This window comes from Meriones unguiculatus, chromosome 3 (assembly GCF_030254825.1).
Source record: "Meriones unguiculatus strain TT.TT164.6M chromosome 3, Bangor_MerUng_6.1, whole genome shotgun sequence".
Classification (NCBI taxonomy): domain Eukaryota; kingdom Metazoa; phylum Chordata; class Mammalia; order Rodentia; family Muridae; genus Meriones; species Meriones unguiculatus.
The window spans coordinates 19,213,910-19,238,041 of record NC_083351.1 but is presented as its reverse complement, the minus strand read 5'-3'; the positions used below and the strand labels follow the sequence as shown (position 1 = coordinate 19,238,041).

The 24,132-nt window shown below is 50.2% G+C and overlaps 1 protein-coding gene across 2 annotated transcripts; it reads right to left on the bottom strand.

Annotated features, from left to right (window-relative positions):
- Positions 1 to 943: 943 nt before the first annotated feature.
- On the bottom strand, positions 944 to 22,748 carry Sesn2 (sestrin 2). 2 transcript variants are annotated; one of them, XM_060379386.1, is made up of 14 exons: positions 22,139 to 22,748; positions 21,809 to 21,879; positions 20,596 to 20,815; positions 20,417 to 20,491; positions 17,580 to 18,193; positions 9,880 to 9,945; positions 8,731 to 8,931; positions 8,212 to 8,394; positions 7,897 to 8,109; positions 6,883 to 7,033; positions 6,392 to 6,510; positions 5,882 to 6,072; positions 3,624 to 3,768; positions 944 to 3,040 (listed from the first exon to the last, which is right to left on the bottom strand). In XM_060379386.1, exons 5-14 carry the CDS (start codon positions 17,667 to 17,669, stop codon positions 2,954 to 2,956), a joined length of 1,446 nt encoding a protein of 481 aa, XP_060235369.1. In that variant the 5' UTR covers positions 17,670 to 18,193; positions 20,417 to 20,491; positions 20,596 to 20,815; positions 21,809 to 21,879; positions 22,139 to 22,748; the 3' UTR covers positions 944 to 2,953. The 2 variants fall into 2 exon arrangements, with proteins under 2 accessions (XP_060235369.1, XP_060235370.1); XM_060379387.1 differs by having other exon boundaries at positions 8,731 to 8,928; positions 17,580 to 20,815.
- Positions 22,749 to 24,132: the final 1,384 nt, after the last annotated feature.

The window sequence follows — 24,132 nt, the reverse complement described above, 5'->3', positions numbered from 1 at the left end:
TGATCCAGAACTGCTGGCTGCAGCGATTTAAAACAAACTCACTACATACAAACTGGAGCTGAAAGTTTTCAGTTCTACCTGTAATCCCAGCACTCTAGAGGCAGAGGCAGGAGGACTGTGGAAATGAGGCCAGCCTGCTCAGCTACCCCAAGAGGGAAGGCTTCTAGTAGGGACACCACATTTCAGTTCCCGACGGCAGTGTTCAGGCCATTGGTCAGGAGAGCTCTCAGCTTAGTCATTATGTGGTTTCCTGGTGTCTTCCTAGTTCCTGGTACCGAGTAGCTTGATCAAGGTCAACACCATTTTTTCACACAGGGTTTCTCTGTGTAGCCTTAGCTGTTCTGGAACTCTCTTTGTAGAACAGATTGGCCTCCAACTCACAGAGATCCGCCTGCCTCTGCCTCCCAGAGTGCTGGGATCACAGGCGTGTGCCACCACACCTAGCTCACGTTTAACTTTCTTAAAAGATGTCTCATTCTATTTTTATTTGTGTAGGCATGTGTGTCCACATGTATAAACATGTATGTGCAGGTGCCATAAAGGACAAAAGAGTGTTTGATTTGCTAGAACTGAACTGTTGGACAGCTGAATGGGTGCTGGGAGTTGAACTCAGGTACACTGCAGGAGCAGTTAAGTGCCCTTAACCCCTGAACCATCTCCCTAGTCCGTCCGTCCTTTCCTTTTTGTCTCTAGACTGAAGTATTTTTGATAGTCCTGCCTCAATTCTAGACAAGAAGCCTAATGATCCTCCCTGTCACAAGTATATCCAAGAATTGGGTGGGAGCAACAGGAAGGTAGGGTGCCAAGGCCTCAGTCAAGCAAGTCCCACCGGAACCCTGGCTCCATGGCCTCATCAATATTATTTCACCTCAGTGGCAAATCTTTTCCAAGATGGTTGCAGCTTCAGAGGCGTGGCCTCCCACTACCCGGCGCAGAGCCACGGTGGTCAGAAAACAACACTGCCCTTTATTAGTCCACAGTACCAGACATGCCAAATGGGTGGCGGGGCTGTCAGCCAAGCAATGGCAGACTTTGTTTTGTGGTGTCAGGGATCAAGCCCAGGACTGCACACACGAGGCAAACTCTGGATTGCGCCTTAGCCTTGTCCCAGTTGACGTCCAATGCTAGCAACCCCCAGTCTTGCAATCACTGGGCACAGGTACAGGCAGGGCAGAGGCCATGAGGTCAAGTCCATGACGCAACCACTGCTTCTGGTTTATACTAGGATGTGAACTCTGACCTTCGGGAAATAGACAAACATCCCATTAACAAGGACTACAAAACAAACCTCAGCGAACCTTTATTTCTATTACCTAGAAATGCTCACAACATCAAAGGTTTCTGCACTTTAACACTGGATGCCCTTCCCACCCACCCAGGGGACGCTGTTGGCGTCATCCCGTCCCCTCTAGAACTTACTCCCATGCTGGGGGGGCCCTCCCCTCTTGCCCACCTTCACTGCAGGGAGGGATTTCAGGCCTGGAGGGGGTACTAGTTGCTTCCCGTGCCTGCACAGGTATGAGGGTATGAAATGTGGCACACTGGCCAGGCGCCTGTTGTGCCTGGCCCAAGGGTGGAGAGTGGAAAACATCAGCAGGGTGTCGTGGATTTTCTCAGATGCCTCTGGGCCGGTCTGAGAGGAGGTACCTACTGCTGGCGGAAGGGAAAGGGAAGTCAGAATTCACAGTTGTTTGCTATGCAAAGTGCTTGTCAGTCTTGACTGCTGCTGCCAACTAATCCATTAAATCCAGGAGAGGGGACTGGTGGACACTGGGCTGGGGGTGGTGGCCCTTGGAAGGCAGCCAGGAAAGGCTGACGTAGAATAAGGCCCCCAGAGGCCTTCAAGGTCTTGCAAGAGAACCAGCCTGCTGTTGACAGTTCGGCCTGAGAGCCCAGAGTGTCAAACCTTGAGAAACTTAAGCCAACCCCTCAGTCTGCGACCATGAGGTCCAAGGGGTGTGGCCACATATCAAGAGAAAGAAAGAGAACCTTGGTATATGCCTTTTACCAGGTTGGTCCTGGTGCCACCTTTTTTTTTTTTTTTGGCAAGCAGTCTTGGCAGAGCCCAAGGGGTCAGGAGAATGGGATGCCAGCCTCTGCATGTCAGTACAGTCTGGAACAGGATCTCCTCCCTCCTAGGCCTTGACTCTGGCTCCATAGTGAGGCCCTCAAGACCCAAATACAGAACTCATCAGCCATTATTCCTTACTCTTCAGACACCAGAGGAACCGACACGGGCCCCGACTCTCCAGAGACAGCGTGTTCTTTGGATATGCTTGGCCCCTCTCCCAGGCATGGGAGAAAAGGGTATGAGGGCAAAGGAGACAAAAGAACTGAACCAGTACTCAGGCAACCAGAGAACAGGCTGCCCAACAGGACAGGCTTTGGGGAAACTGGGCACACAGACCAGCTGTGAGTCCAACTTTCACATTGATGGGTGGAAGGCAGGTGGGAGGTGATGAACTTAAAGAATGAGGAGGGAGGGAAGGCAAGCTTTCCTGGAGTGTTAGTCCCTGGGAGTCTTTGCTCCTCTTCTACACTGGCAGCCAGGAGCGTCCCAGTCCAGGAAGTCAGCACTCGCACTCGTGGTTCCTGGGGTCCAGCCTGCCAGCATGTAAGTCTGACCTTAGCTCTGTAGCCTTCATCTGCTAATGGGAGCAGGGAAAGAAAAAGGGTCATGGCCCCTTGGGCTTTCCTAGCTTTCTTCCCCTCCACTCCAGGAGCAGAGCTGAGACCCCAAAGTCAGTGCAACGATCCTATCCAGTCCAGTGAGGGAAAGGAAGGTGTGGCTTGCCTTGGGGGCCTCACACCACACACATGCCCGCCCCAGCAATCGGTGGATGGACACGAGACAGAAAGGGTCCTGGATCTGTCTCCAGACCCAGAAGTCCTGGCAGAGAGGACGGTGCCCCAGGGTCAGCTGCTCCGGGTGCTGGTCCTGCGCGCGAGGGAGTCAGGTCATGTAGCGGGTGATAGCCCGGAGGGCGTAGAGCAGGGCCGCTTGCATGCGGGCCTCAAGGAGCAGCAAGTTCACGTGAACCTGGGGCATGGAAAGAAACGAGGCTTGCTGACATCTGACCTGCAGCCCCCCGTCTACAGGTTCCCTGACCACTCACCTCCCCCACACCTCCCACCAAGATGCCAGGACGTCCTCGGTCTGCTGGCGACTGCTGAGGGCCCCCCACCCTTGCTGTGACTGGCGCTTCACCTCCTAAGTCTGAAGAAAGAGCTACCACTAACTGGCTCCAGGGCAGGATCAAATGTTTCCATACATAGTCTCACTGTGTCTTCCCAGCTTTGAAAAGCAGGCAGCATCTCTTCTCGTTATAAAGGGGAAACGCTCAAAGGTAATCTGCCCAAGTCACACTTCTGTGTGAGGACTGAGATCTGCACCTGTGCCTGCCAAGCTGCCGTCGAAGGCCCTTCGGGAATCGGCCCCTGTGTGCCCGATTTAAAGGAAGTCGGAAATCACACAGTGGAGTAGGATTTGACCAAGGACAACAGGCCCAGGAGTCCCACCTGCCAGGACAATCCACACTGTGCAACCCTCATTGTGTCCTACCCAGTGACTCTTCTACAGGCTGGGCCTGGCCTGGCGGTTTCCACATCCTCATTGCTCTTACCTTCTCTGAGTGGCGAAAGTGCCTCCAGAAAAGATTGTACATTCTGCGGGTTGTCTTCTCTGGGTAACAAGCCACGGTCTTGATATAAATTTTGAGGTTCCTTTCCAGGAGCTGGTTTACTTCCCCATAATCATAGTCATCATATCTGATGGAAAGACCCCGACAGCATTACTCATGTTCTGCTCCCCCACCCCCACCCTACAGAGGAGGAACAGAGAGTGGCAAAAAAAGCCAGGAGGTAGGAGGCAATCAGAAGCCTGGTTCCTCTTAGAAAAACAGCTGACATCATGTGTCAAAGGTTACCAGGCTCGTAGAGGGACTGACAATGAGCATGCATTATTGAGCTCTGACTGTATGCGGATCAGGAACCCGCAAACTATATACAATCTACAGTGCACATCAATTTCATTTCCGGAAGATTCAAAGGGACTGACTTTCAAATCCAGCTCTCCTATACTCAGTATTCTATAGTAAAGCACAGGAAGGTCAGTGTGTATTAATCCTAGAGAATGAAGTGGTTAAGGACAAAAGGAGACAGCACTAATTCTACAGATGGGCAAAATAAGGCCTAGAGAAGGCAATTAACTTGTTAATAGAGTCTAGAAGCCACTTGTGTCTCCTCAGTGCAGCTTATATATGTGCATAGGAAAAAAAACAAAACAAAACAGGAAGGAAACACCTGATGATAATAAAATTAAGTGATCCTCCTGGACAATTCTGCTGTTTTGTTTTTTGCTTTTTGATTGTTGTTGTTCTGAGAGTCCTGTAGCCCAGTTATTGAACTTGTCAAACAGCCAAGGATGGCCTTGAACTCCTGATCTTCCTGTCTCTGCCTTCCAGTGCTGGGATTATAGGTTTGCGCAAATAAATAGATAAATAAATAAATAATAATAAATCATTAAAAGAAAAAAATAAATAAGTAAAAAGAAAGAAAAAGCCAGGAGATGGGTGATTAGCTCTGTGATCCAGCATTGGAGACTAAAACAGATGGATTTTGGTGAGTTCAAGGTCAACCTGGGGACACGAGACCCCATCTCAAAAATAAATAAATAAACGAATGAATGAACTTCCGTGTATCTCTTAGATAAATCAGTTATTTTGGGGACTTAGCAGTAAGAACATGTGTGTGAGCGTTGTCGGCGCAAACAGTGCTCATAAGAGTGAAAACTGCCGATGTGGGTGGCAGCACATCCTCAGTCTCAACACCTGGGAGGCCAAGGAAGCAGAGGGCCCAAGTTTGAGCCAACAGAGCCTTCTGGGGGTGGGAGCAAGGAGGAGCTGGGGGAGGGGAGAAAAACAGCAAAAAGAAAGCCAAAAACTAACCCTACAAACAACCAAAATTAAATTAAAAATTTTAATTAAAAAAAAATTTTAAATATCAATTTAAAAAATCCTTTCTGGAGGGTAGGTGGAGGGAGTTCTTTCTCAAAATCCAGTCAGTGGACAGGGTGAAGGAGCGTGCCCCTTGCCGTCAAGACTGATGACCCCAGGCCCACCCCTGGGCCCCGTAGGGTGGGAGTAGAGAACCGACTCCAGAAAGTCGTCTGCTGGCCTCCGCACCCGTACTGTGCCGCACTACGTGCACACATTCACACAAATAAAATAAACAATTTTTCTAAAATAAAAAAAGATTTATCAAGTTAAAACAGCTCACAATACTCTCTGTACGCGTGACCACTCAGCACATGCCTGGCTCTTGTTTATAATTTTCATAAGCTGCACAGTAGGTTAGGAATGGAAACCTCATTACTTAAAGTCCTCTGTCGTCAAAGCTCTCTGCTGTGCTGCGCGTACCTGTGCTGTTCTTACTGACTGAGAGAGGAGATGTGAACTATGGAAATTTAAACATGACTCTTGGCATGCATATGTTTATGTATGTTATTTGTGTAGAGGTGTGTGAATACACACCCAAAACCAGGTGAAACCATAGTTACAGTTATGTTAGCGGAGCAGGTCTGTAAGCCCAGCACCTAAGAAGCTAAGGCAGGAGGACTGTCATGAGTTCAAGGTCAGCCTGTACCTATCTCAAAATATCAAAAATTAAATAAGTAAAATGATGTAAACAACACAAGACAAAGAGTGATTGTCAGCATACACAAGGCCCTGGGTTCAATATAAAGTCTGAACAATGAGCATTCTTATTAGCTTTAAATCTGTAAAGACATAAACTTATTACGGGCAAGAAGGAAAAGAAAAATCAAAGGTGACAGTGCGCTCAGGAGAGACTTCCGGCATAGAGCTCGGGAGACAGTGCTCACCTAATGCCAAAGACACAGTGGATGTAGTTCCAGATGGCCCTGCGGAGCATGGAGGTGTCCACGCCACTGTGCATGGCGATGGTGTTATAGGTGAGGCTGTAGGCCACCTGAAACTTCTCGTCCAGCAGCTGTCCTCCCTCAGGGTAGAGCCGCTGGATCAGTGAGTAGCCATGGTCTTCCCAGGTATAGTCCTGAGGAAGGAGGGAAGAGGTCGGTGAGCAAGACTTTGGAAGCCCACGGCTGGCCAGAGGCCTGTACTCTGTACCTCTAAGTTCACTCCTTAATTTTGCATGACATACCCTCCCCGAACCACAGATCTGATAACACTGCTTGCAATGGACCTCAGAAACCACTCCCAGCCCCCACCCTCCAGCCCCTGCCCCCAGGGGCCTTTCAGGTCTTCATGCCCTCATGGGTTTTTGAAAGGAGAAGGTATCCAACTCAGACCCACTTGCCCCTGCTTGCATGTAAATCTGAAGTGATGAACACCACCAGTGCGGGGAACCTCACCTGGGCACGGAAGGTCGGGGGGGCCTGAGTCCCTCGACGAGTGAAGTCTTCATATCCAAAAGAGGGGTCTTCCACAAAGCATAGGATGTCTGGGTGTGGAGAGGGCTCCAGGATATCAGCTGAGGGCCATATCAGAAAGAGGGGACGGTGAGGCTGAGCAGAGCGCAGCACGCTCTACGATGTCAGGGAGGCCAGGGGAGGTACAGTAGGGGCCACGGAGAGTGAGAGGACTTTAGCTAGAGGCATTCATGCAGAGGGAGGTGACGGCTACCCCAGGACCCAGGAGGCAAGAGCCGCCATTACAGTAATGGTGGCAGTTCTATGGCTCAACCTGGGAAAGGCTCTGATCTTTGCTCTGTCTACCTGACACAAGCCACGAAGGGCTAACAGATCAGGATTCAAAGGCAAGTCTGAAGATAAGGTACGATGCATGGAAAGTCTGCTCGCACCAGAAATGTATAGAGACAGGCCCTAGCACTGTGCTCCTATACCTGAGGGGGTCACCAGCAGGCTTTCTGACTTCTCCAGCTCAAAACGGTTCTCCATTTCCTCCTGGGAAGCCCCCTCGTCCCGCAGCAGGCTCTCTTGCAGCTGCCTCATGCGTTCCATCAGAGCTTCCACGTCACGGGCGGCTTCAAAGCCCTGTAGGAAGGACCCAGTAATTACCATCTAGTCCTCCCTTCGTGGCCCTCTGGGAAACTCCACTCAGCCTTTCCACACTCCAGGCTTTCCTGAGTGATCAGAAAGAATTAGGGTAGTTTCTGAGCCAGCCGCCAGGCTGGGCAACTCACTCAGCCATGTGAGTCTTCCAAAAGGAACTCTGTAAGTCCAGAGAAGAGACAAGTGCCTTGCTGCACTGGGAATTTACAAGGTTTCTGGGTTTTGTTTGTTTTGGCTTTTTGAGACAGGGTACCCACTATGTAGCCCTGGCTGGCCTTGAACTCATGGAGATCTGCCTGCCTCTGTCTCCTGAGTGCTGGGACTATGGCAGTTTCTGTTTTTTTTGTTTTGTTTTTTTGTATGCTGTGGCTGATTGACCTGAGGGCCTCACAGAGACTAGGCAAGCGGCCTATCATTGAGCTAGCCTGGGCCACAGAGTAATAACCTGCCTCAAAATAACAGGACCAAATAATAATAATAATAATAATAATAACAACAAAATCAGCTGTCATGATGGCACACACCTGTAACCTCACTACTACTTGGCTACACAGTAAATCGAGGCCACCCAGGCTTTTCTCGACATACAAACAAAAAACCCGGCTGAGGTCGGTCCTCAGAAACCGTAGGCTGCTCTCAGGTTAAGCTCGTGGTGCTTACGCTTCACAAGCCCCTGTAGCCAGGTCTTTATCCCCATGTAACAGATAAAGAAACGGAGTTTTGGAGACAAGCACTTTTGCTGTAGTCTCTCACTGCGGAGGATGGGGAAGCAGGCAGTGGTTTCTACTCCCAGGGCAGACGCTGCACAGCTTTCTCCCACACCGGGACCCCGGAATGTGACTTACCCCAGAGTTGTTCAGTGGGTCCCCACTTGGCGGGCTGCCTTGCTCACTGGGGGGCGAGGGTGCCTGTGAGGAGGGGCTGCCCTCTGCATCTCCTTCAGGAAGTATTCCACAGCCAAACACAAAGGAGGCCAGAGAATGGCAGTGGGTAAGCAGGACCAGCGCCTGGATGAGTTCGGCCAGGGACCAGCTGTGTTCTCCAGTCTTCAGTAAGGCCTGGGAGGAGGGAGTGATAATCTGCTTAGTGGCCGCCCCTCGGCTGCCCCAGCCCAACCCCTTGGCTTCCTCAGGGTCCCCAACTCTCTCTGCCTATCACACCTGGATATGCTCCTTGGTGATGAGCCACGGCCGATGTGCCAGTAACTTGTTGATCTCGCTGAGTTTGCGTAGCTTTTCAGGGGCCCGGTGGAGGCCCAGCAGCCACTCGGGGTCACCGCCAGTCTGCAGGAACTCAGTCATGTGGGAACCCACCAGGTAAGAACACTGGTGTCGGGCAGCAGCCTGTGGGGGGGATCCGATAAGCCTCATGAGTTACCCTGCTTTCTCTGCCCTATTCTGAGGAGAGCCCCTTGGAATCTAAGAGGCAGAAAAATCTACATTCTAACTACCAGCTTGCTGGACATCTGATCCCTTTGCACTTTAGTCTCCCCATCTGCAAAGTATACACTTAAAATTGTCACTCTTCCAAACCTACAATCCCATGGACAACATCAGATAAAGCTACACACTTCCTTTTCATCTAAACAACAACAACAAAACCTCAGGAGAACCCCAGCAAATGAATTGGAACTTGGAACGTGGTCACCCCGGCAAGCATCAAAGCCCAGATAAACTTACCATGATGGCAATGTAGTGGCGCCAGGAGCTGGCCAGTGGTCCGTCTGTCCGCAGCAGCAGGTAGTGCAGGCGCCAAAAGCTGCTAAGGTAGTCGGGGTGTAGCCCCATCACCACCGCCAGGTTGTCCACCCGCCCTGAAGACATCAGAGCCTCTAGCCCCAGGTGCTGCTCCAGGCTCTCGGCTCCCTCCTGAAGGATCTGCTAGGCAAAGAGGACAGCACGGGTTCTCTCCTGGCCCCCATACTGATCACCCTCTTCTTTGTTTTATATATATAATTGTATTGTGTAGATATGATAGTATGAGACCGAACACTACCCACCACATCCAACAGGGGAAGCACTTATCAGGCACCCTATATGATGTCTCCAAGGACTTCATGTTATACTTCATATGACACTTTTTATCAGCTCACTCAGTCCTCAAAACAGCTAGGAAATTGGGGTTTAATTTTCTCTATTTTTATTCTGTAATAAAATTTTTTCTTTCCTTTTTTTTTTTTTGGAAAAAAACCTTTTTTTTTAAACGTTGAGGATCAAACTTAGAGCCTCATGCACAAATATTCTGCCACTAAACTTCATTCCCAGGCCCTTCTCATGTAACAGATAGCTAACCAACTAGGGATCTTGAGTGTTCGAACTTGTCCTGCTAGGTGAATACTATTATTTTCCTCCATTTAATCGATGAAGAAAAAAAGCAGATCTGCTTGAAGCCACAGATCTGATAAACGACAGAAACGGGATTGTAATCTAGATGAACTCCAAGGCCTCTTTTTTCCTTCCTTCCTTCCTTTCTTTCTATAAAAGACAAATTATTTATAAGCAGAAAAAAATGAAATAAAAAAACAATATGTGAGGTCAAAATGCTGGGATACAAATGTAAATACCAGTGGGTCGGTCGTTGTTCATCTTATATTACAAAGGACATAAGCACTAGTTTGGGAAGCTCAAGTTCGGCTGTGTCACTAACATTTCATCTTTTGAACCAATTCCTTTGCAGAAAATGAGGTTGAGAACAGCCCAGCTTCAAGAGCTTTTTAAAATGAAATTAAATAAACAGGAGTGGAAGAAGGAAAGATCCTGATCTATCTGTGTTCCATGTCCTTTCCTCCTAGGGACCAAGGACATCGAAGTCTCCTCTCCCAGACTCACCTCCTCCACTGGGATGAAGGCGCTGGGCCCTCGAGGGCCTCGCCGAGCCCGGCCTTCCCGATGCTCCTGCGGAAACACACGGTGGTTAGACATTGGCAGAAGGGAGCTCAAGGGAGGACAGAGCGACTGTTAGCTATCCAGACTCCTCTTTTTTTTTCTTTTTTGGTGGAATTTTTTTTTGAGATTTATTTATTTAATAAATAATATTTATACAGCATTCTGCCTGCAGGTGTGCCTGCTCACTGGAAGAGGGCACCAGATCTCACTACAGATGGTTATGAGCCACCTCTCAGGACCTTTGGAAGAACAGTCAGTGCTCTTAACCTCTGAGCCATCTCTTTAGCCCCCTAGCCTCCTTCTCCAACCCTAAGTGTCACTGAGTTTTTAACTACCTTGTTGGTACAGCCAAGGGAGAGCCAAGGAGAACATTTAGGCCTACTTGGTACTTAGCAAATGGGTAAAAGGAAAAGAGCACATCTAGGCTGGCGTGCCCAGGAACCCAGCATGGCTGGGTGGGAGAGAGCAGAGGAAGGAAAGATGCTTTCGTTTTGCTTATCTCCAGGAGGCCAGCGTCTTTGTAGTCCCAGAGGGCTTGCACATTATATGGAGTTTTTTATAGAGGCCAAAGAAATGGCTCAGAGCGTAAAGGTGCTTGCCATGAAGTGTGAAGACCCGAATTCAATCCCTGGGTGTCCATGTGGTAGAAAGGGACCTGACTCCTGCCAGTGGTCCTCCGACCTCACACACATGCTGTGATTTATGCACACACACACACACACACACACACACACTTGTTAAAACAAGAAATCAGGCCAGAAGTGGTGGTGTCTGCCTTTAGTTCCAGCACTGGGAGGGGCAGGGAGGGAGGGAGACACACCAGACAGAGGCAGGTACATCTCTGCGCGTTCAGGACACTCGGGGCTACACAGTGAGACACTACGTGGGGCTGAGGGACTCTCTTTCCAAATAAGAACGCTTTATATTCCAAACCCAGTTACAACCCTAACATGCCCTTGAAGAAGCTTCAATCCTTCTCAAATAATCCATTCTTTCTTTTTCTTTTTTTTTTTTTTCCTTCAGTGCTGAGGGCGAACCTAGGCACCATGCTGGGCATGCTGAGCACATTCTGCACTGAGCTGCACCTGGCACAGGCCTGCAGTCATTTGTTCACCCTTCTTCCCTCCGAAGCTTCTAGGCTCCCGCTGCGCTCGGCCTCACCAACTGTCCCTGCCTATGCTGTCCAGGATCCAGCAACCAGATGAACTTTCTGAAGTATGAATCTGATCCAGTCACTTAAAACCCACCTTCCCTTACCAAAGCCTTCCTGATTACTGAGTGGTCCAGCCCCACCCCCTTTGGAGCTTGATAGTTCTCCAAGGTCAGGCCTTCCTCTGTGACCCAGAATTCCCACTGTTTTTTCTTCCACAAACACTGTCTCCTAAGGGCCTCTTCTAAGTTGCTTTGCTCCCACACCACATCTTGTGGAGAGCAGGGCCAGGTCATTCATTCTGCTCTGTGAATGAAAACAGAGAGCAGAGGAGGGCAGGGGCATGACTCCAAGCAGGGTGTGCAGGCTGGTGGCAGCAGCTATTCTGACATGAGCTTATTTGAGCCAGAGCTATGTATTCAACGAAGCTGCTTCTCCTGCTCCTACATACGAGGTGCGAGAACATTCTATTCATTCACTTAGCTTCCTAGTGTCAGCGTGGAGCTCTCTATACCAGCCTTGACCTAACTGATCCAAACAACACTTCTTCCTTCATTGCAAAGGGACTGTCCCCTGAGCCCTTTCCCCTGAAAGATCCAGATTTAGGACATCTGATGGTTAAGGACTCAAAACCATACTCGAGCCTCTCCCTTTCTCTCCCTCTCTAAGTGGCCAAAAGTCCCCTGAAGGGCCTAGTGGCACATACCTTTAATCTCAGCACTCAGGAAGCATAGGCAGCTTGATCCCTGAGTTAGAAGCCAGCCTGGTCTATAGAGTGAGTTCCAGCATGCCAGGGCTACATATTGAGACTCTGTCTCAAAAACAAAATAAAACAAGACAAAAAAACATCTAAAAGCAGCCTAGAGGTCTAGGCACGCATGCTGGTTCTGCTGCTAATTGTCTAAGTCAGCCCCTTTCAACCCTTATTTTTTTTTTTCCTTTTCTCTTTCCTTCCTACCTTTCTTTCTTAGTAGCCTGAAACCCACTCTGTAGACCAGGTTGGTCTTGAACTCAGAGAGCTGGCTGCTTGTGCCTCCTGAGTGCTCAGATTAAAGGCGTGTGCCACACCAGCCACCATGCAGGCGTTCATTCCGCACTTCTAGGAGACCAGGCTAGGCTGGTCTGAGGACAGGAGAAATACCGCACTACCCAAGCACTCCCTGTGCAGCTCCCCGCCTCCCTCACTTGAGAAAATGCCCAACAGCTCTGTCTGGGAGATAAGAACTGCTGACTCCACAGACTGGGCCTCTAGCTCTCCAGGGGACCCAGGCCAAACACCTGTACTACCAGCACTGAGGAGGCTGAGGCCTGGGCTACACAGTGAGATGTGGCCTCCAAACAATCAAGCAGACAACAAAAGAAACCTTTGGGTAGGGCCATAGCTCCCTTGTAGAGCGCTGCTGTAGAGGCAGCTGAAAGCATAGCTCAAGCAGACACACATAGGCTGTACAAGGCCCTGGGTTCAAGGCTTAGCAAACACAAAAGAATGTTTCTGACAGCTCCACCCACCAGTTAGGTAAGTGAGCCTCAGTTTCCTCCCGGAATAATGGGGCTTTCACAGGGATTTCACAGCTCCCCGCCTCCCTCACTTGAGAGCATGCCCAACAGCTCTGTCTGGGAGATAAGAACCGCTGCCTGTGCTGCTGTGGTTTCCTTGTTCTCGTCTACGTTTTAATTTTTCGTCTTAGAATGTTAGTGTTTGTGCATTCCACACACACCCCTATGGTTTTGTTTGTTTGTTTGTCACTAGGATTTAATGGGACCATGGCACAGAGTTTACCTCAGCACCTCCACCAGGGAGAGCACTTCAGAAAAGTCCCCCGACATTAACTTCATTGTTATTTTAAACAAGAGCTCCTCTGCCCCAGCAGTCCATTAGAATCCCTTTGTGAAGCTTTTTTTTAATTACCGAAACCAAAGTCCCCGGCCAGCACTCCATACAGAGAGGGAGGGGGGACGCTGTTCCTGCCATTTACCAATGGCTGTCTCAGGCACAGAGCACACTGCTAAGTGCTTTCCAGGTAAAATCAGAATGAATTCATTTGACAATTTCTTGTTGACTGTATCACAGGCAGTGTGAACACACCAGTGAAAAGACAAAGTCCCAGCCAGCCTTCAAATAATTTTAGTTCCTACTGAGAACGCAAACAAATGATGAACAGGATTTCCAATCCTAGGAGAGGGACAAAACAGAGCTGTGAGAAATGACGGGGTGGGGAGTGTGTGGTTATTTTGGTTTAAGAGGACAGGAAAAACTACTGGGGAGGTAGGCGACCAGTGTTCAACCACAGGGGACGCTGGAGAGTCCTCAATACAAGACTAGGGATTGGAACCCATGGCACCAATGTCCTGAATGCTCCCCCAACCTTGACATCTGGGTAAGTCCGGGGGAAGCCGGGGAGCAGGGTCTCAGTCAATAACTCGGAGGAATGACAAGAGTCGGTAGTCCCTGGTTCCACCGGCACCTGTACTGACTTCACATCCACTACCACCGAGCTACAGGGCAGAAGCACAACTGAAGCTTTACAACCCAGAAATAAGGCTCCGAGAGGGCCAAGGTGCTCTGGAGGCTCAGCTCAAGCGGAAGTAGCGGAGGTGAATGCAGACCAGGTTCCTGCAGGCATGGAGGCCACTCGCCATTCTCAACAACCAGGGCAGCCAGGGTTCGCCAAGAATGAGGGGCCTTTTGTCTCTCGCTCACAGCCTGAGGAATGCCCTACCCACTCTGCAACACCTTCCACGGGGACTCTGGCCGCAAGGGATCACACTGCGTCTAGTTCCCTGTTGTCATTCCTATGTCTAGTCCACGAGTCCAGTAGAACTTCTGGGGCAGTGCCGGTTCAGTGGGTAACCGTTTGCTACTCTTACAGAGGGTCCATGTTCAGTCCTCAGCACCCATGTTGGTTGGGTGGCTCGTTCCAGCTTCAGGAGATCCAATTCCTCTCCTGGCCTCTATGGGCACCTGCACACACACCCACAAACACACACACACACCCCTTTCCTGGGTGCCAGGATTAAAGGCGTACACTACCAACACCTGGCCAAATTAACTCTTTTAAAGAAAGTACAAGCAGAACTTTCTACACGGGGGAATGTTTTACACCTGCACTAACACACATGGTAGTCCCTGGCCATTCTTCCTGCCCAAGCATTTGAAATGTGACTACAGCACAACAACAACAAAAATCTTGACTTTTGGCTTAACTTAATTTGACTTTATCTTAATTAATATTTTAAGCTGAAGTTTCACTGTATAGCCCAGCCGGGATTAAAACTTGCCTCTGAATCATACTAGTTCTAAATTTGGTTTTGTTGTTTTTGAGACGTGGCCTCACTTTGTAGCACAGGCAGGCGTGGAACTCACTCTGCAGCCTTGAACTCATGGCAAGACTCCTAATTCAGCGTCCTAAATGCTGCGATTACAGAAGTGTGCGCCATCATGCCTGGAGTTACCGGCTCTAAATTTTGTTAGATGTGGCTAGGGGCTGCCTGCCGTACTGAAGAGCACAGACTCAGCACATCCTATGAAGACGTAATGCCAACACAGTTTTAGAGACAAGGACAGGGAAACCCAGAAGGGGCAAGTCACCTGCTGGAGTAAAAGAAAGAAGCAACAAAGGCTGTCTCTAACATCTCCACCTGAGGGGTCACGTGCTGCCAGGGACAGTAGGTGGGCAACTCTGGGAGGGCTCACTAAGTCAAGTGTTACTAGACAGGAACCCAGGTGCCCCCACCCTATTTACAGAGAATCCATGTCCCTTTGAAGGTTGTGGGGATTGTTTTGCATACGGAAGCCAGCTCAAGGTCTAAAAATTAAGCATCTAATAAGTGTCTAATATGCAATTTGAACCCAAATGGGGCCCTGGAAATGGGACCAGACCTAGGGATTTAAATCCAACACAAACTGAATTTCCAGAGTGCTGTTCACCAGCTGCTTGGGCCCCTCAGAGTAGCCCAGCCTTTGTTCTTGTTCTCTGCAGTCTGCCAGACCCAGGACTCAGTGACAGACAACTGCTAAGTCATTCTGCCAGCTGGGAAGGTCTGCCCACTACCTGTCACGCTGAATCCAGGTAACAGTCCGTGTGTTTACACCTCAGGTGAGCACAGACAAGCAGCCCTAGACCTCCAGCCAGCCTTTAGAGGGCAGGCCGGCAGAGCCTACAGAACTTGACCAAAACTCAGAGTGGTCCCCTTCTGGCCCGGCACAGTTCACATGGGGTTTCAGAGCCTCAACAGTTGACAAGGATCCTTAAGCACTTAGTTGCAAAGAACAGTAAAGCCTGCAGTTTGTTACTAACTAGTCCAGGAAAGGGAGGCAGTCAGGCAGAAAGGCCTAGGTTATGGAACTAGCTTGCAGCGGAGAAGGGACTAGAAGAATTATGCAAAGGGACTCATCTGGTTGGGGGGGAAGCTTTACTAAGGAAGTGACGTTTGAGGAAGTTAGTCTAGCATCCAATATGGTTTTGAAACCACCCAAGACAAGAGTCAGACCCTTGGAGCTTTCCGGAGACAGGCATATCTGAAGGCCTTGACCCTCTAAAAGAAGGTCTGAAGCAGCTGAGGGGACTACCCATCTGGCCCTTCTCTCAGGTCTTGACCACTAGAGTCTGGAAGGCAGGCACCCTGTCTTCTCAGGATCCCACTCAAAACAGGCACCTTCAAGGTCATCTTTTCTTGAGAGAGCAGAGGATGTAGAAATGTTGCAAATATTACCAACTTTCCCAGTACTGTAAAAGTGACTTTCTTAAGTCCAGGGGTTTGGGGTACACCCACAATCCTAACACTCAGGAGGCTGAGGCAGGAGGATAGGCCAGACTGGACTACAGAGTGAGACCCTGGCGGTGGGGTTCTATCTCCCCAGGATCCTACTCAGATCACCTGAGATTTTCTTCCCTACCAGGCACTGTGGGGAAAGAGCTATGCTGGCTCTCCCCTCAGGCAGCAGAACACAGACTCAGGAAGTCCCTTGAGAGGTATTGGAGCTGGAGAGAAGATGTCTAAGTCAGTCTGACAGAAGCTAGCATTTTAAATGCAAAGACGGTTCCCTGCAATAAATATGTTCTGGGCACTCTGCTTCAGGCCTTTGCTTGTATTTTAAGTTAATTTTCCCAACAATATCTTAGAGATACCATTAAAATACCTGTAAAACAGACTGCCTTCAAAGCAGTCAGTTGGCCAAGTTAACCCAGCAAAAGGTGGAGGTGGGGGGAAGGGGAACAGTGCTTGGGTGCTCTCACTAACGGTGTTCACTAAGCAGATAGGCAAAAGTGAACCACAAAGAAGAGGCAGAAGCAAGGGGTCCTTTCTCCATAGATTCCTAAACCATGGGAAGAAACCACCCACCGACTGCTGGAGAACCCCTAGGAATGACACTCCTCAGACATGGGTAGAGATTTCCTTAGGATCATACGCTTTAGGACTCTACCATTTCCAGCCCTGGCAATATACCTTCCACACTGCTGTAAGCTTAGAAAATCAAAAAATAAACAGTATCTTCTGCAGTGCCAAGCATTCTCCAAAATCCTAGGCACACACAGGCCAAAGACTGAGGGCTAAGTGAAGAAAGCCTCTCTCTCTCTCTCTCTCTCTCTCTCTCTCTCTCTCTCTCTCTCTCTCTCCCCCTTCTGGGCCTCGCTTTTCTCGTTCTGTAAAATGGGGCCAAAGTGCAGTTTGTATTTGCTGTCTTCGTCAGACAAAACCTATACCCTGGCATCTAGTTGGTGCTCCATATATGATGGTCGTCGTCCATCATCGAGGCTGCTGGGAGGAAGAGGAGGGCTCTATACCTTGCCTTCCCCTGCGAAGTCCCTCTACGCTCTGAGGGAATAACCAAACAAACTTTGAGGACCCCAGAACATTTTAATAGGGAGCAGCCCGAGACTTGCTAAGTCTTCGGGAGTCGGGACCAAGGGTTACCCGTTTTCTCCCCCGGCTCTGGCTGCCGCCGCCGAGCACCAGGCGGCCAGCCAACCCCCTAAAGCATTCGGGCCGGTTTCCAGATCGGGGGTGTAGCTGGGGGCTGGGGAAGGGGCTCGACCTTCCCTGGCTAGTCCCAGGTGGCTCGCTCCCTTCGCTGCGCAACCGGAGCAGAAACGGATCCTAGAAAGAGCTCCCAGGGTGCCGGCCCCACCGAGAGGAGGGGAATCTGCGGAAGGGGGCGGGGAGGAGGAGCGGTCGGGTCTCTCCGGCCGGGATTTGCCTGGACTTGAAAGCGCTCGCTCCACCAGAGCACAAACCCACAGAGAAGGCGTCCCCTCTCATTGGCCGGGAGTCCGAAGGGGCCAGGGAGGGCTCCGAGGCCCCCTCCCTCCCGGGGCGGGGGAGGGCAATGGGAGGGAAAAGGAGGTAGACCAGAGGCTGCAGTTGATGCAACCCTAGCCCTAGCTTACGTGCTCCCAGATCCTGAGCCCAGGGGTCGCAGCGGACTCAGCCGGGTCAGCCCCGAGGCTCGGCTGTGCCTGGAGGAGAGCGGCGTCGCCCGGCTGGTGCTTACCTCTCGGGTCCCGGGGTCGGCGACGTCGCCTCTGGCGAACGGCAGGTAGCCCTTGATCTCTGCACGGCACTCGGAGTCCGCAACGATCATGGTGTGCGCCAGGACCCAGCCGCGGCTCGTCCGCGTCCGGGGCACCCGAAGGGGTCAGAGGCGGCCGGGCGCGATGAGGCCGGGACTAGGGGTCGCCGGGGAAGCTCGAGAAGCCCGGGCTGTCTCTCGGGATGCCGAGAACCGGCGCTGCCGCGCAGGACGCTCCTTCTAGCCCAGCTTGGGGAACTGAGGCCGGCCTCAGAGGCCTGGGGTTCGCCGCGGCGCAGGGGTTTTCAAAGCGCGGAGTGCCTCGGAAGTCCGCAGTGGCCAGCGCTGCTCGCGAAGCCGGCGCTCCTCAGCATCCCCACCGCGGAACTGCCAGCGCTCGCCGGGCTCTGTCAGCCCGCTGCGGTCCCTGGAGGAGGGCGGGGACACAAAAGCCCCGCGGAGCAGCCAATCAGATGCCTGTTTCGCGGGGAGGCGGGGCCGACACCTCCCTCTGGAGCCAACCGTCCCTCCAATCAGCATCGAGAGGCGACTGGGAACTCTGGGAGCTGTAGTTGTCCTCGCACGGATGCTGCAAACTTTTGCAAGACGGGGTTAGTCAGATCTCTGGCAATACCAGTTGAGAGTGACAGCCCAGGGAGTCATTAGGGCTGCGTGATGAAACGGGACTTCACGGGGCTGGGCCAGACTGCCAGGTGTGAAATCCCTTCCCAGTAAGTTCTCCAGCTTTCCAGCTCCTGGAGGGACTGGTCAGGGCTGCAGAGAGCCCTAACCACATCCAGTTGTTCTAATTATAGATCAAATACCACAATTGGAAGGCCAAGAGCCACACCCCGTCCCCTCAGGCCTTGAGAGAGCTGCACCTTCCGAAGCACTAGACCGAGGAAATCACCTTATTGGCAGTGTCTCTGGAAATGCCCTCCCTTGAAATACCCTTGGCAAATCTCAAATTTAATCTCAGTCCTTATTGCTACAGTTTCCCCTCTCGTGCTCTGCCTGGGTGTCTTCCACTCTTCCGGCCCTCCTGGAAACTTGGTTAACTCGGGTATTTGGCTGGGGACTCCTTTTTCCTTCCACTCCCTAAGTTTCTGTGTTTACCCCTCTTTTCTCTAGCCACCCTCATCACTTCCCGGCACTCACCCCTCCTTTTGCTAGGAGATTGCCTCTTCCAACCCCTCAGCATCCTTATCTTGATCTACCCAGTCACTTCTAGTAATCCTGTCCTTCAGTTTTTCTTCAGGCCTCTCTCTCTCTCTCTCTCTCTCTCTCTCTCTCTCTCTGTTTCAAGTAAAATTTCTCTTTATTCTGGTCAAGAAGTACTGGATAGGGCTGTTGCTGACTAGTTCTTTCATTTTCTCCCTGAAATAGTCTGAGTTTAGGTTTATGATGCCAAAGCTGATCTGACTTTATCTAATACCTCTCTAGCTTCTGAGGGGAAGGGAGTTCCCCCACCTCCTCCTGAGCTCTCTGAGCTCTTGGGCTGGGCCTTTCTCTCCGCATCGTAATACTTTTCATACTCTATCTTGTATTTTCATTTTCTGTGTATTTGTCTTATCTGAAATTTTTTATTATAAACTTGTTGGGGGCGATGTCTGCATTTTGACATCTTTTCCTCCCTGCCTTATGCCACCTAGAACAATGTCTTTCCAGCAATATACTCTTGGTCACTGACTATCTAAACAACTCTACATCAGACTCAGTTTTCTCTTTAAAAATATATACTCTGTGGGCTGGAGATGGACCTTAGTGTTATAGTGTTTACTCAGGATCCCAAGGCCTTGGGTTCTGTTCCTAGCACCAACAGACACACAAGCAGAAATAACTATAATGTTGATAGCCAGGTCACATTTTTTCAGTACTATTGCATCAGCTATTGAAGAAGTTAGCCAAGAAATGTTTCAGCCCACCTCTTCAGTCTTATCTGTCACACCCATAATCCTTCAACTTTTCACTACTCCTCTACAAGTTCTACCCACTGAAGCCACATGGAGCCTTTACTGCCTTCATCCTGTTTGTGGCCTGAATGAAGCCTTCAAGAGTCCACTTACTCCAAAAGCCTTCTTCAGCCCTGATGAGTGGCATCCTGCCCATCCCTCCACAATGTCAACCTCTTCTTAGCCCTGTTTTCCAAACTCCCTGAGCCTCATTATTGTATTTACAAGCCTTAAGCCTTCCTTCTGGTTAATGGACTGTATTTATTACCAGCCACATGTACAAAGTGAGGACACTTCAGAAAGGTAAAACTGATTATCAAGGTCACACAACGTCTTCCTTTGACTGCATTAAGTTGTGGAAATGTCAATTAACTCAGTAATCTTGTTTTTCTCGGCATCTGCACTGTAGTATTTAGTACTTTTGTTTTTAGTACTGGAAACCAGGCTGGCAAATCTGGGTCTTATGCATGCTAGATAGCGCTCCTCTGTGGAGCCACACCTTCATGCCTCTAGTACATACTTTTGAATAAATGTGAGTTATTGTCTTTATAATAATAATCCTTTAGCCAGGCGGTGGTGGTGCACATCTTTAATCCCAGCCTTTGAAGGCAGATAGATATCTGTAAGTTCAGCCTGGCCTACAGAGCAAGTTCCTGGACAGTCAAAGCTACACAGAGAAACCCTGTCTCAAAAAAAAAAAAAAAAGCAAAATTGGGCATAGTGGTTCATTCCTGTAATCCCAGCACTCCGGAGGCAGAGACAGAAGGATCAACAAGGGAGACGTGAGCTACATGATGGAACCCTATCTAAAAATAAAAGAAAGTTGACTTTCTGATCATCAGAGATGGACCAATAGGCTCCACTTACAAGACGAATGGTTTTGTGGAGGAAAATCAGAAGGCACTGATACTCGAAAGTAGATGAGATTTCGTGATCTAGTTTCTAAAGGATGAAAGCAGAGGAGACAAAGGCTTTTTAAACATGTTCAGCTCTGTTAACGGGAGTCCAGGCTACACCCATTATCCCATTATAACTCTCACCACAACCTTCATAGGTAGGCTTTATGTCCCCATTTGACGGATGACAAGACTGAAACTCTCAAGAGGTGTGCTGGCGGAGGTCAGGCGGCTTAGTAATAGGCACAACGTGTTCAAAGGCAGTATGACTCCACAGCAGAAACTCTGCCACACCAGTGATGAGAGAAGGATGTGAATACGTAGGAGGCAGGCTGGCACTTGTCATCGATGCCTAGAGCAGATGTATGAACTAGGAGTAAGAAACATAACTGTCAAGAGGCCGAGGATGGGCATGTTGGTACATTTCGGGGACAGGGCCTCAATGGAAAGCTAAATTATCCTTTGAAGATGGCTAGGAGAGCTAGAATTTGAGCAAGAGTAACCAGTGCGGAGGTGGGGGGACTCACTGGCTATCCTCAGAGCAATCTGCTCCTTCCCTCCTCCCTCTTTCACTCAGTAAAGAGTTTTGACCACGGAGGGGATGTCAACTGCTGGGGCTGGGTGCTTGGGTGCTGGAAATCCAGCAGTGAAGCTCCCTGCCGGGTGAGGAATGGGGAGGTGTGGGAGACACCGGTTGGATGCATTCCTCCCCTCCCCCACGCCTTGCTTTTTTTTTTTTTTTTTTTTTTTTTTGTCAGGCGAGGTCTCCTTCTTCCTCCTGTTGCCATACTCTCTGGACTCTTGCATCAGCCGTGTTTAAGGCCACTGATTGGCCAAAGCTATTTTTATTCCTCAATCATATTGCAGTCCCGAAGACACGTCTAGATCAGATTTGAAATATTTTTTGAGACTCCTTCAGTTTCGGATCCTCTCAGATCATGAACTGAATGGTAGTCTCATCAATTATTTTTTTTTTCTGAATTAATTTTGTGGCTTCAAATTCTTGGATACACACACACACACACACACACACACACACAGAGAGAGGGAGAGAGGGAGAGAGAAAGAGAGAGGGAGAGAGAGGAAGGGAGGGAGAAACCCTGTCTGGGGGAAAAATTCTTGGATAATTTTATTACACTGTAATAATGGTTACACTGTAACCATTCCAGGGACTATGATTTATCACTCCCTGTGTCAGTTGTGTCTTGAGCTCTTCCTGTTTTCCAGCCCCAGTCCCCAACTGCAGAACACAATCTCTGCCCAGGGAAATCTTGTGGAAAAGAAGTCTCCCTCCGACTGGTTTGATAAAACCAGAGACACTCCACACACCCAGGGACGCTTGCTCACACATTCATTCACTTACTCAGTAAGCAGGCACTGTGCGAGGTGCTGAACAAGGACCCGGCTGACTCTCAGAAACAGTCAACGACGTTCCTAAGAGCGTTTTTGAGGAGTCAGGCAACTCAGGCACTTGTTTTCTATTCACCACATTAAACCCTTTCCTTTCCCAACTCTTGACTCTGTTTTCTTGGGTACAAAACCAAGGAATTTCAGAAGGAGCCCTCTCTGCAGTCACTGTGCAGGGAACTGAGGTTTGTGCGAATGACGTCATTTCCCTCGCACCTTCTGGATAGAAAACTTCAAAGTTTGGGGAATGCTCGTCCTTCCGAATCAAATAGGAAAGCAAACCTACCCTGCTTCCAGGCAATTGAGCTGGACTTTTCTAGTTTCATCAGGTGAGCGGGCCCGCAGCGCCGCCTACAGGTCAGGCCTTGCTACAGCTCGGCCACGGTGGACTGGAAAGGGCTCCCGAGGCCGCCCCAGGCCCACCAGGCCCCCGAGTCAGGGTGTCAACCCAGGGGCCTGGCGAGAAGTAAGCGCTGCCCAGAGTCCCCAGCCTCAACGTTCCTCCCACTGTTTGGCTTCCCCTCCCGTCCCCCGGGCAGGAGCCTCCGCTCAGGCTGGGAGTTCGCTAAGGAAAGCTGCCTGCGGCGAGGGGGGCCAGATCAGGTTCAGCCGATCGACACCCCCACAGGCCGATCCGGGGGGTGTCTCCGGGGTGTCCTCCTCCTCCCACTCCAGCCCTGCCTCGCAGGACAGAGTGGGGAAAGGAGGCCGTCCTGGCTCTTCAAACCCGGGTCAAATCCGGGCAAGTCACCTCCGCCCCCGTCTCCCCGCCGTGCCAAAGCGGGGCTGCGGCGAGGACGCGAGCCAGCGCGGGAAGACCCTGCGGCGGGGCTTCGTGCAAACCGAGAGGCCCGCGGGGCGGCCGCGGTTGCTGCTTCCACGGCTGTTTTTCCGCAAAGTCTCCTCAGCCAAAGCGGCAGCACTTTTTTTTTTTTTTGGTGCTCAGCAACAGGCTCTTCTGACGTCAATCGCGGCGGCCAATGAGCGGGGAGATGGGCGGGGTTTCGCGACGAGCCAATAGGAGCCCGCAGCGACGCTCAGGATAGGACCAAGCGGGTTTCCAGGCCGACCGAGGAGGCGAGTCTCCGGGGCAGTGGAAGGGACGGAAGGGTCTCTGAAATCTTCGTGCCCTGCCTATCAACCGGGCTCTGATTGGTGCAGAACGCAGCGCCTGCCTCTCCTCCCTCGCTGAGCCAGAAGGGAGCGGGCTGCCCTACCCTTGCTTTTTTCTTTTTTTTTTTCAAATGTTTTTTGAGACTGGGTCTCCTGTCCACTAGGTCTGGAACTCACGTCCCTTTGCATCCAGAGACAGGTCTTGCCACAGCTTTCCCAGGTTATCTGGGAATACAAGCCTGCATCCCCTTACCTGGCGTTTCTGATCTCTCAAACATTTTTATCCATCTATACACTTGCATGCTTTCATAGGTTACCGTTTTAATACCTAGAGAGACCCTTAACTGGGGCGAGATGCTGCCCAGGCCTGAGTTCAAGGCCACACAGGCCACACTCTGGGCTACAAAGCGAATCTGAGTAACTCAGTAAGTGCCAGTCTCAAAATAAAATAAATAGTGCCTTTAAAGACCGGGAAGGAACAACTATTGATTTTCCTGCTTTAGTCCCCTGAGTAGCTGGGTTCACATACCTGGCTGCATAATCTTTGTAATTTTTACTTAATTGTATTGTCTTTGTGAGCTCTTTTGTAACGCAGGGCCTCCCTTCGCACAGGTTTTCCGTGGATTTTATGTGGCTTAGAGGAAGACCTCGAGTGTCTGATCTTCCTGCCTCCACTGTCTGGCATGCTAAGATTGTAGGCCTGTGTCATCATGCTTGCTCTTCCACTTTGCCTCTTGTAAAAATCGTTTATTTTATGTGTAAGGACGTCTATATTACAGGTGTCCTCAGTGGCCTGTATTACATGAGACCTTATCTTGAAAAAAAAAAATGTTTGAGAGATTTCACATAAAATCCCCTATGTATATTTCTCTTTCGAAACAGCTCACCAGCAAGTAGCTAGACTTGTCTTTTCCTGTTTTCAGCAATCGTAAAGCACACAAACCATTTAACTTACCCACATTATCTATAGGAACCGGAGTCTGAAACCCCCTGAAAAGATCTACATTCCTCAACACAGCTGAGCCTGGTAGTCGGTGCTTGTAATCCTAGCTCCTAAGGAGGCTGAGGCAGGGAATCACAAGTCCAAAGCCGAGGGGTGGGTGCAGGGCGGCTGGAGAGATGATTCAGCAGTTAAGCGCTGGCTGTTCTTACAGAAGGGTGTTAAGA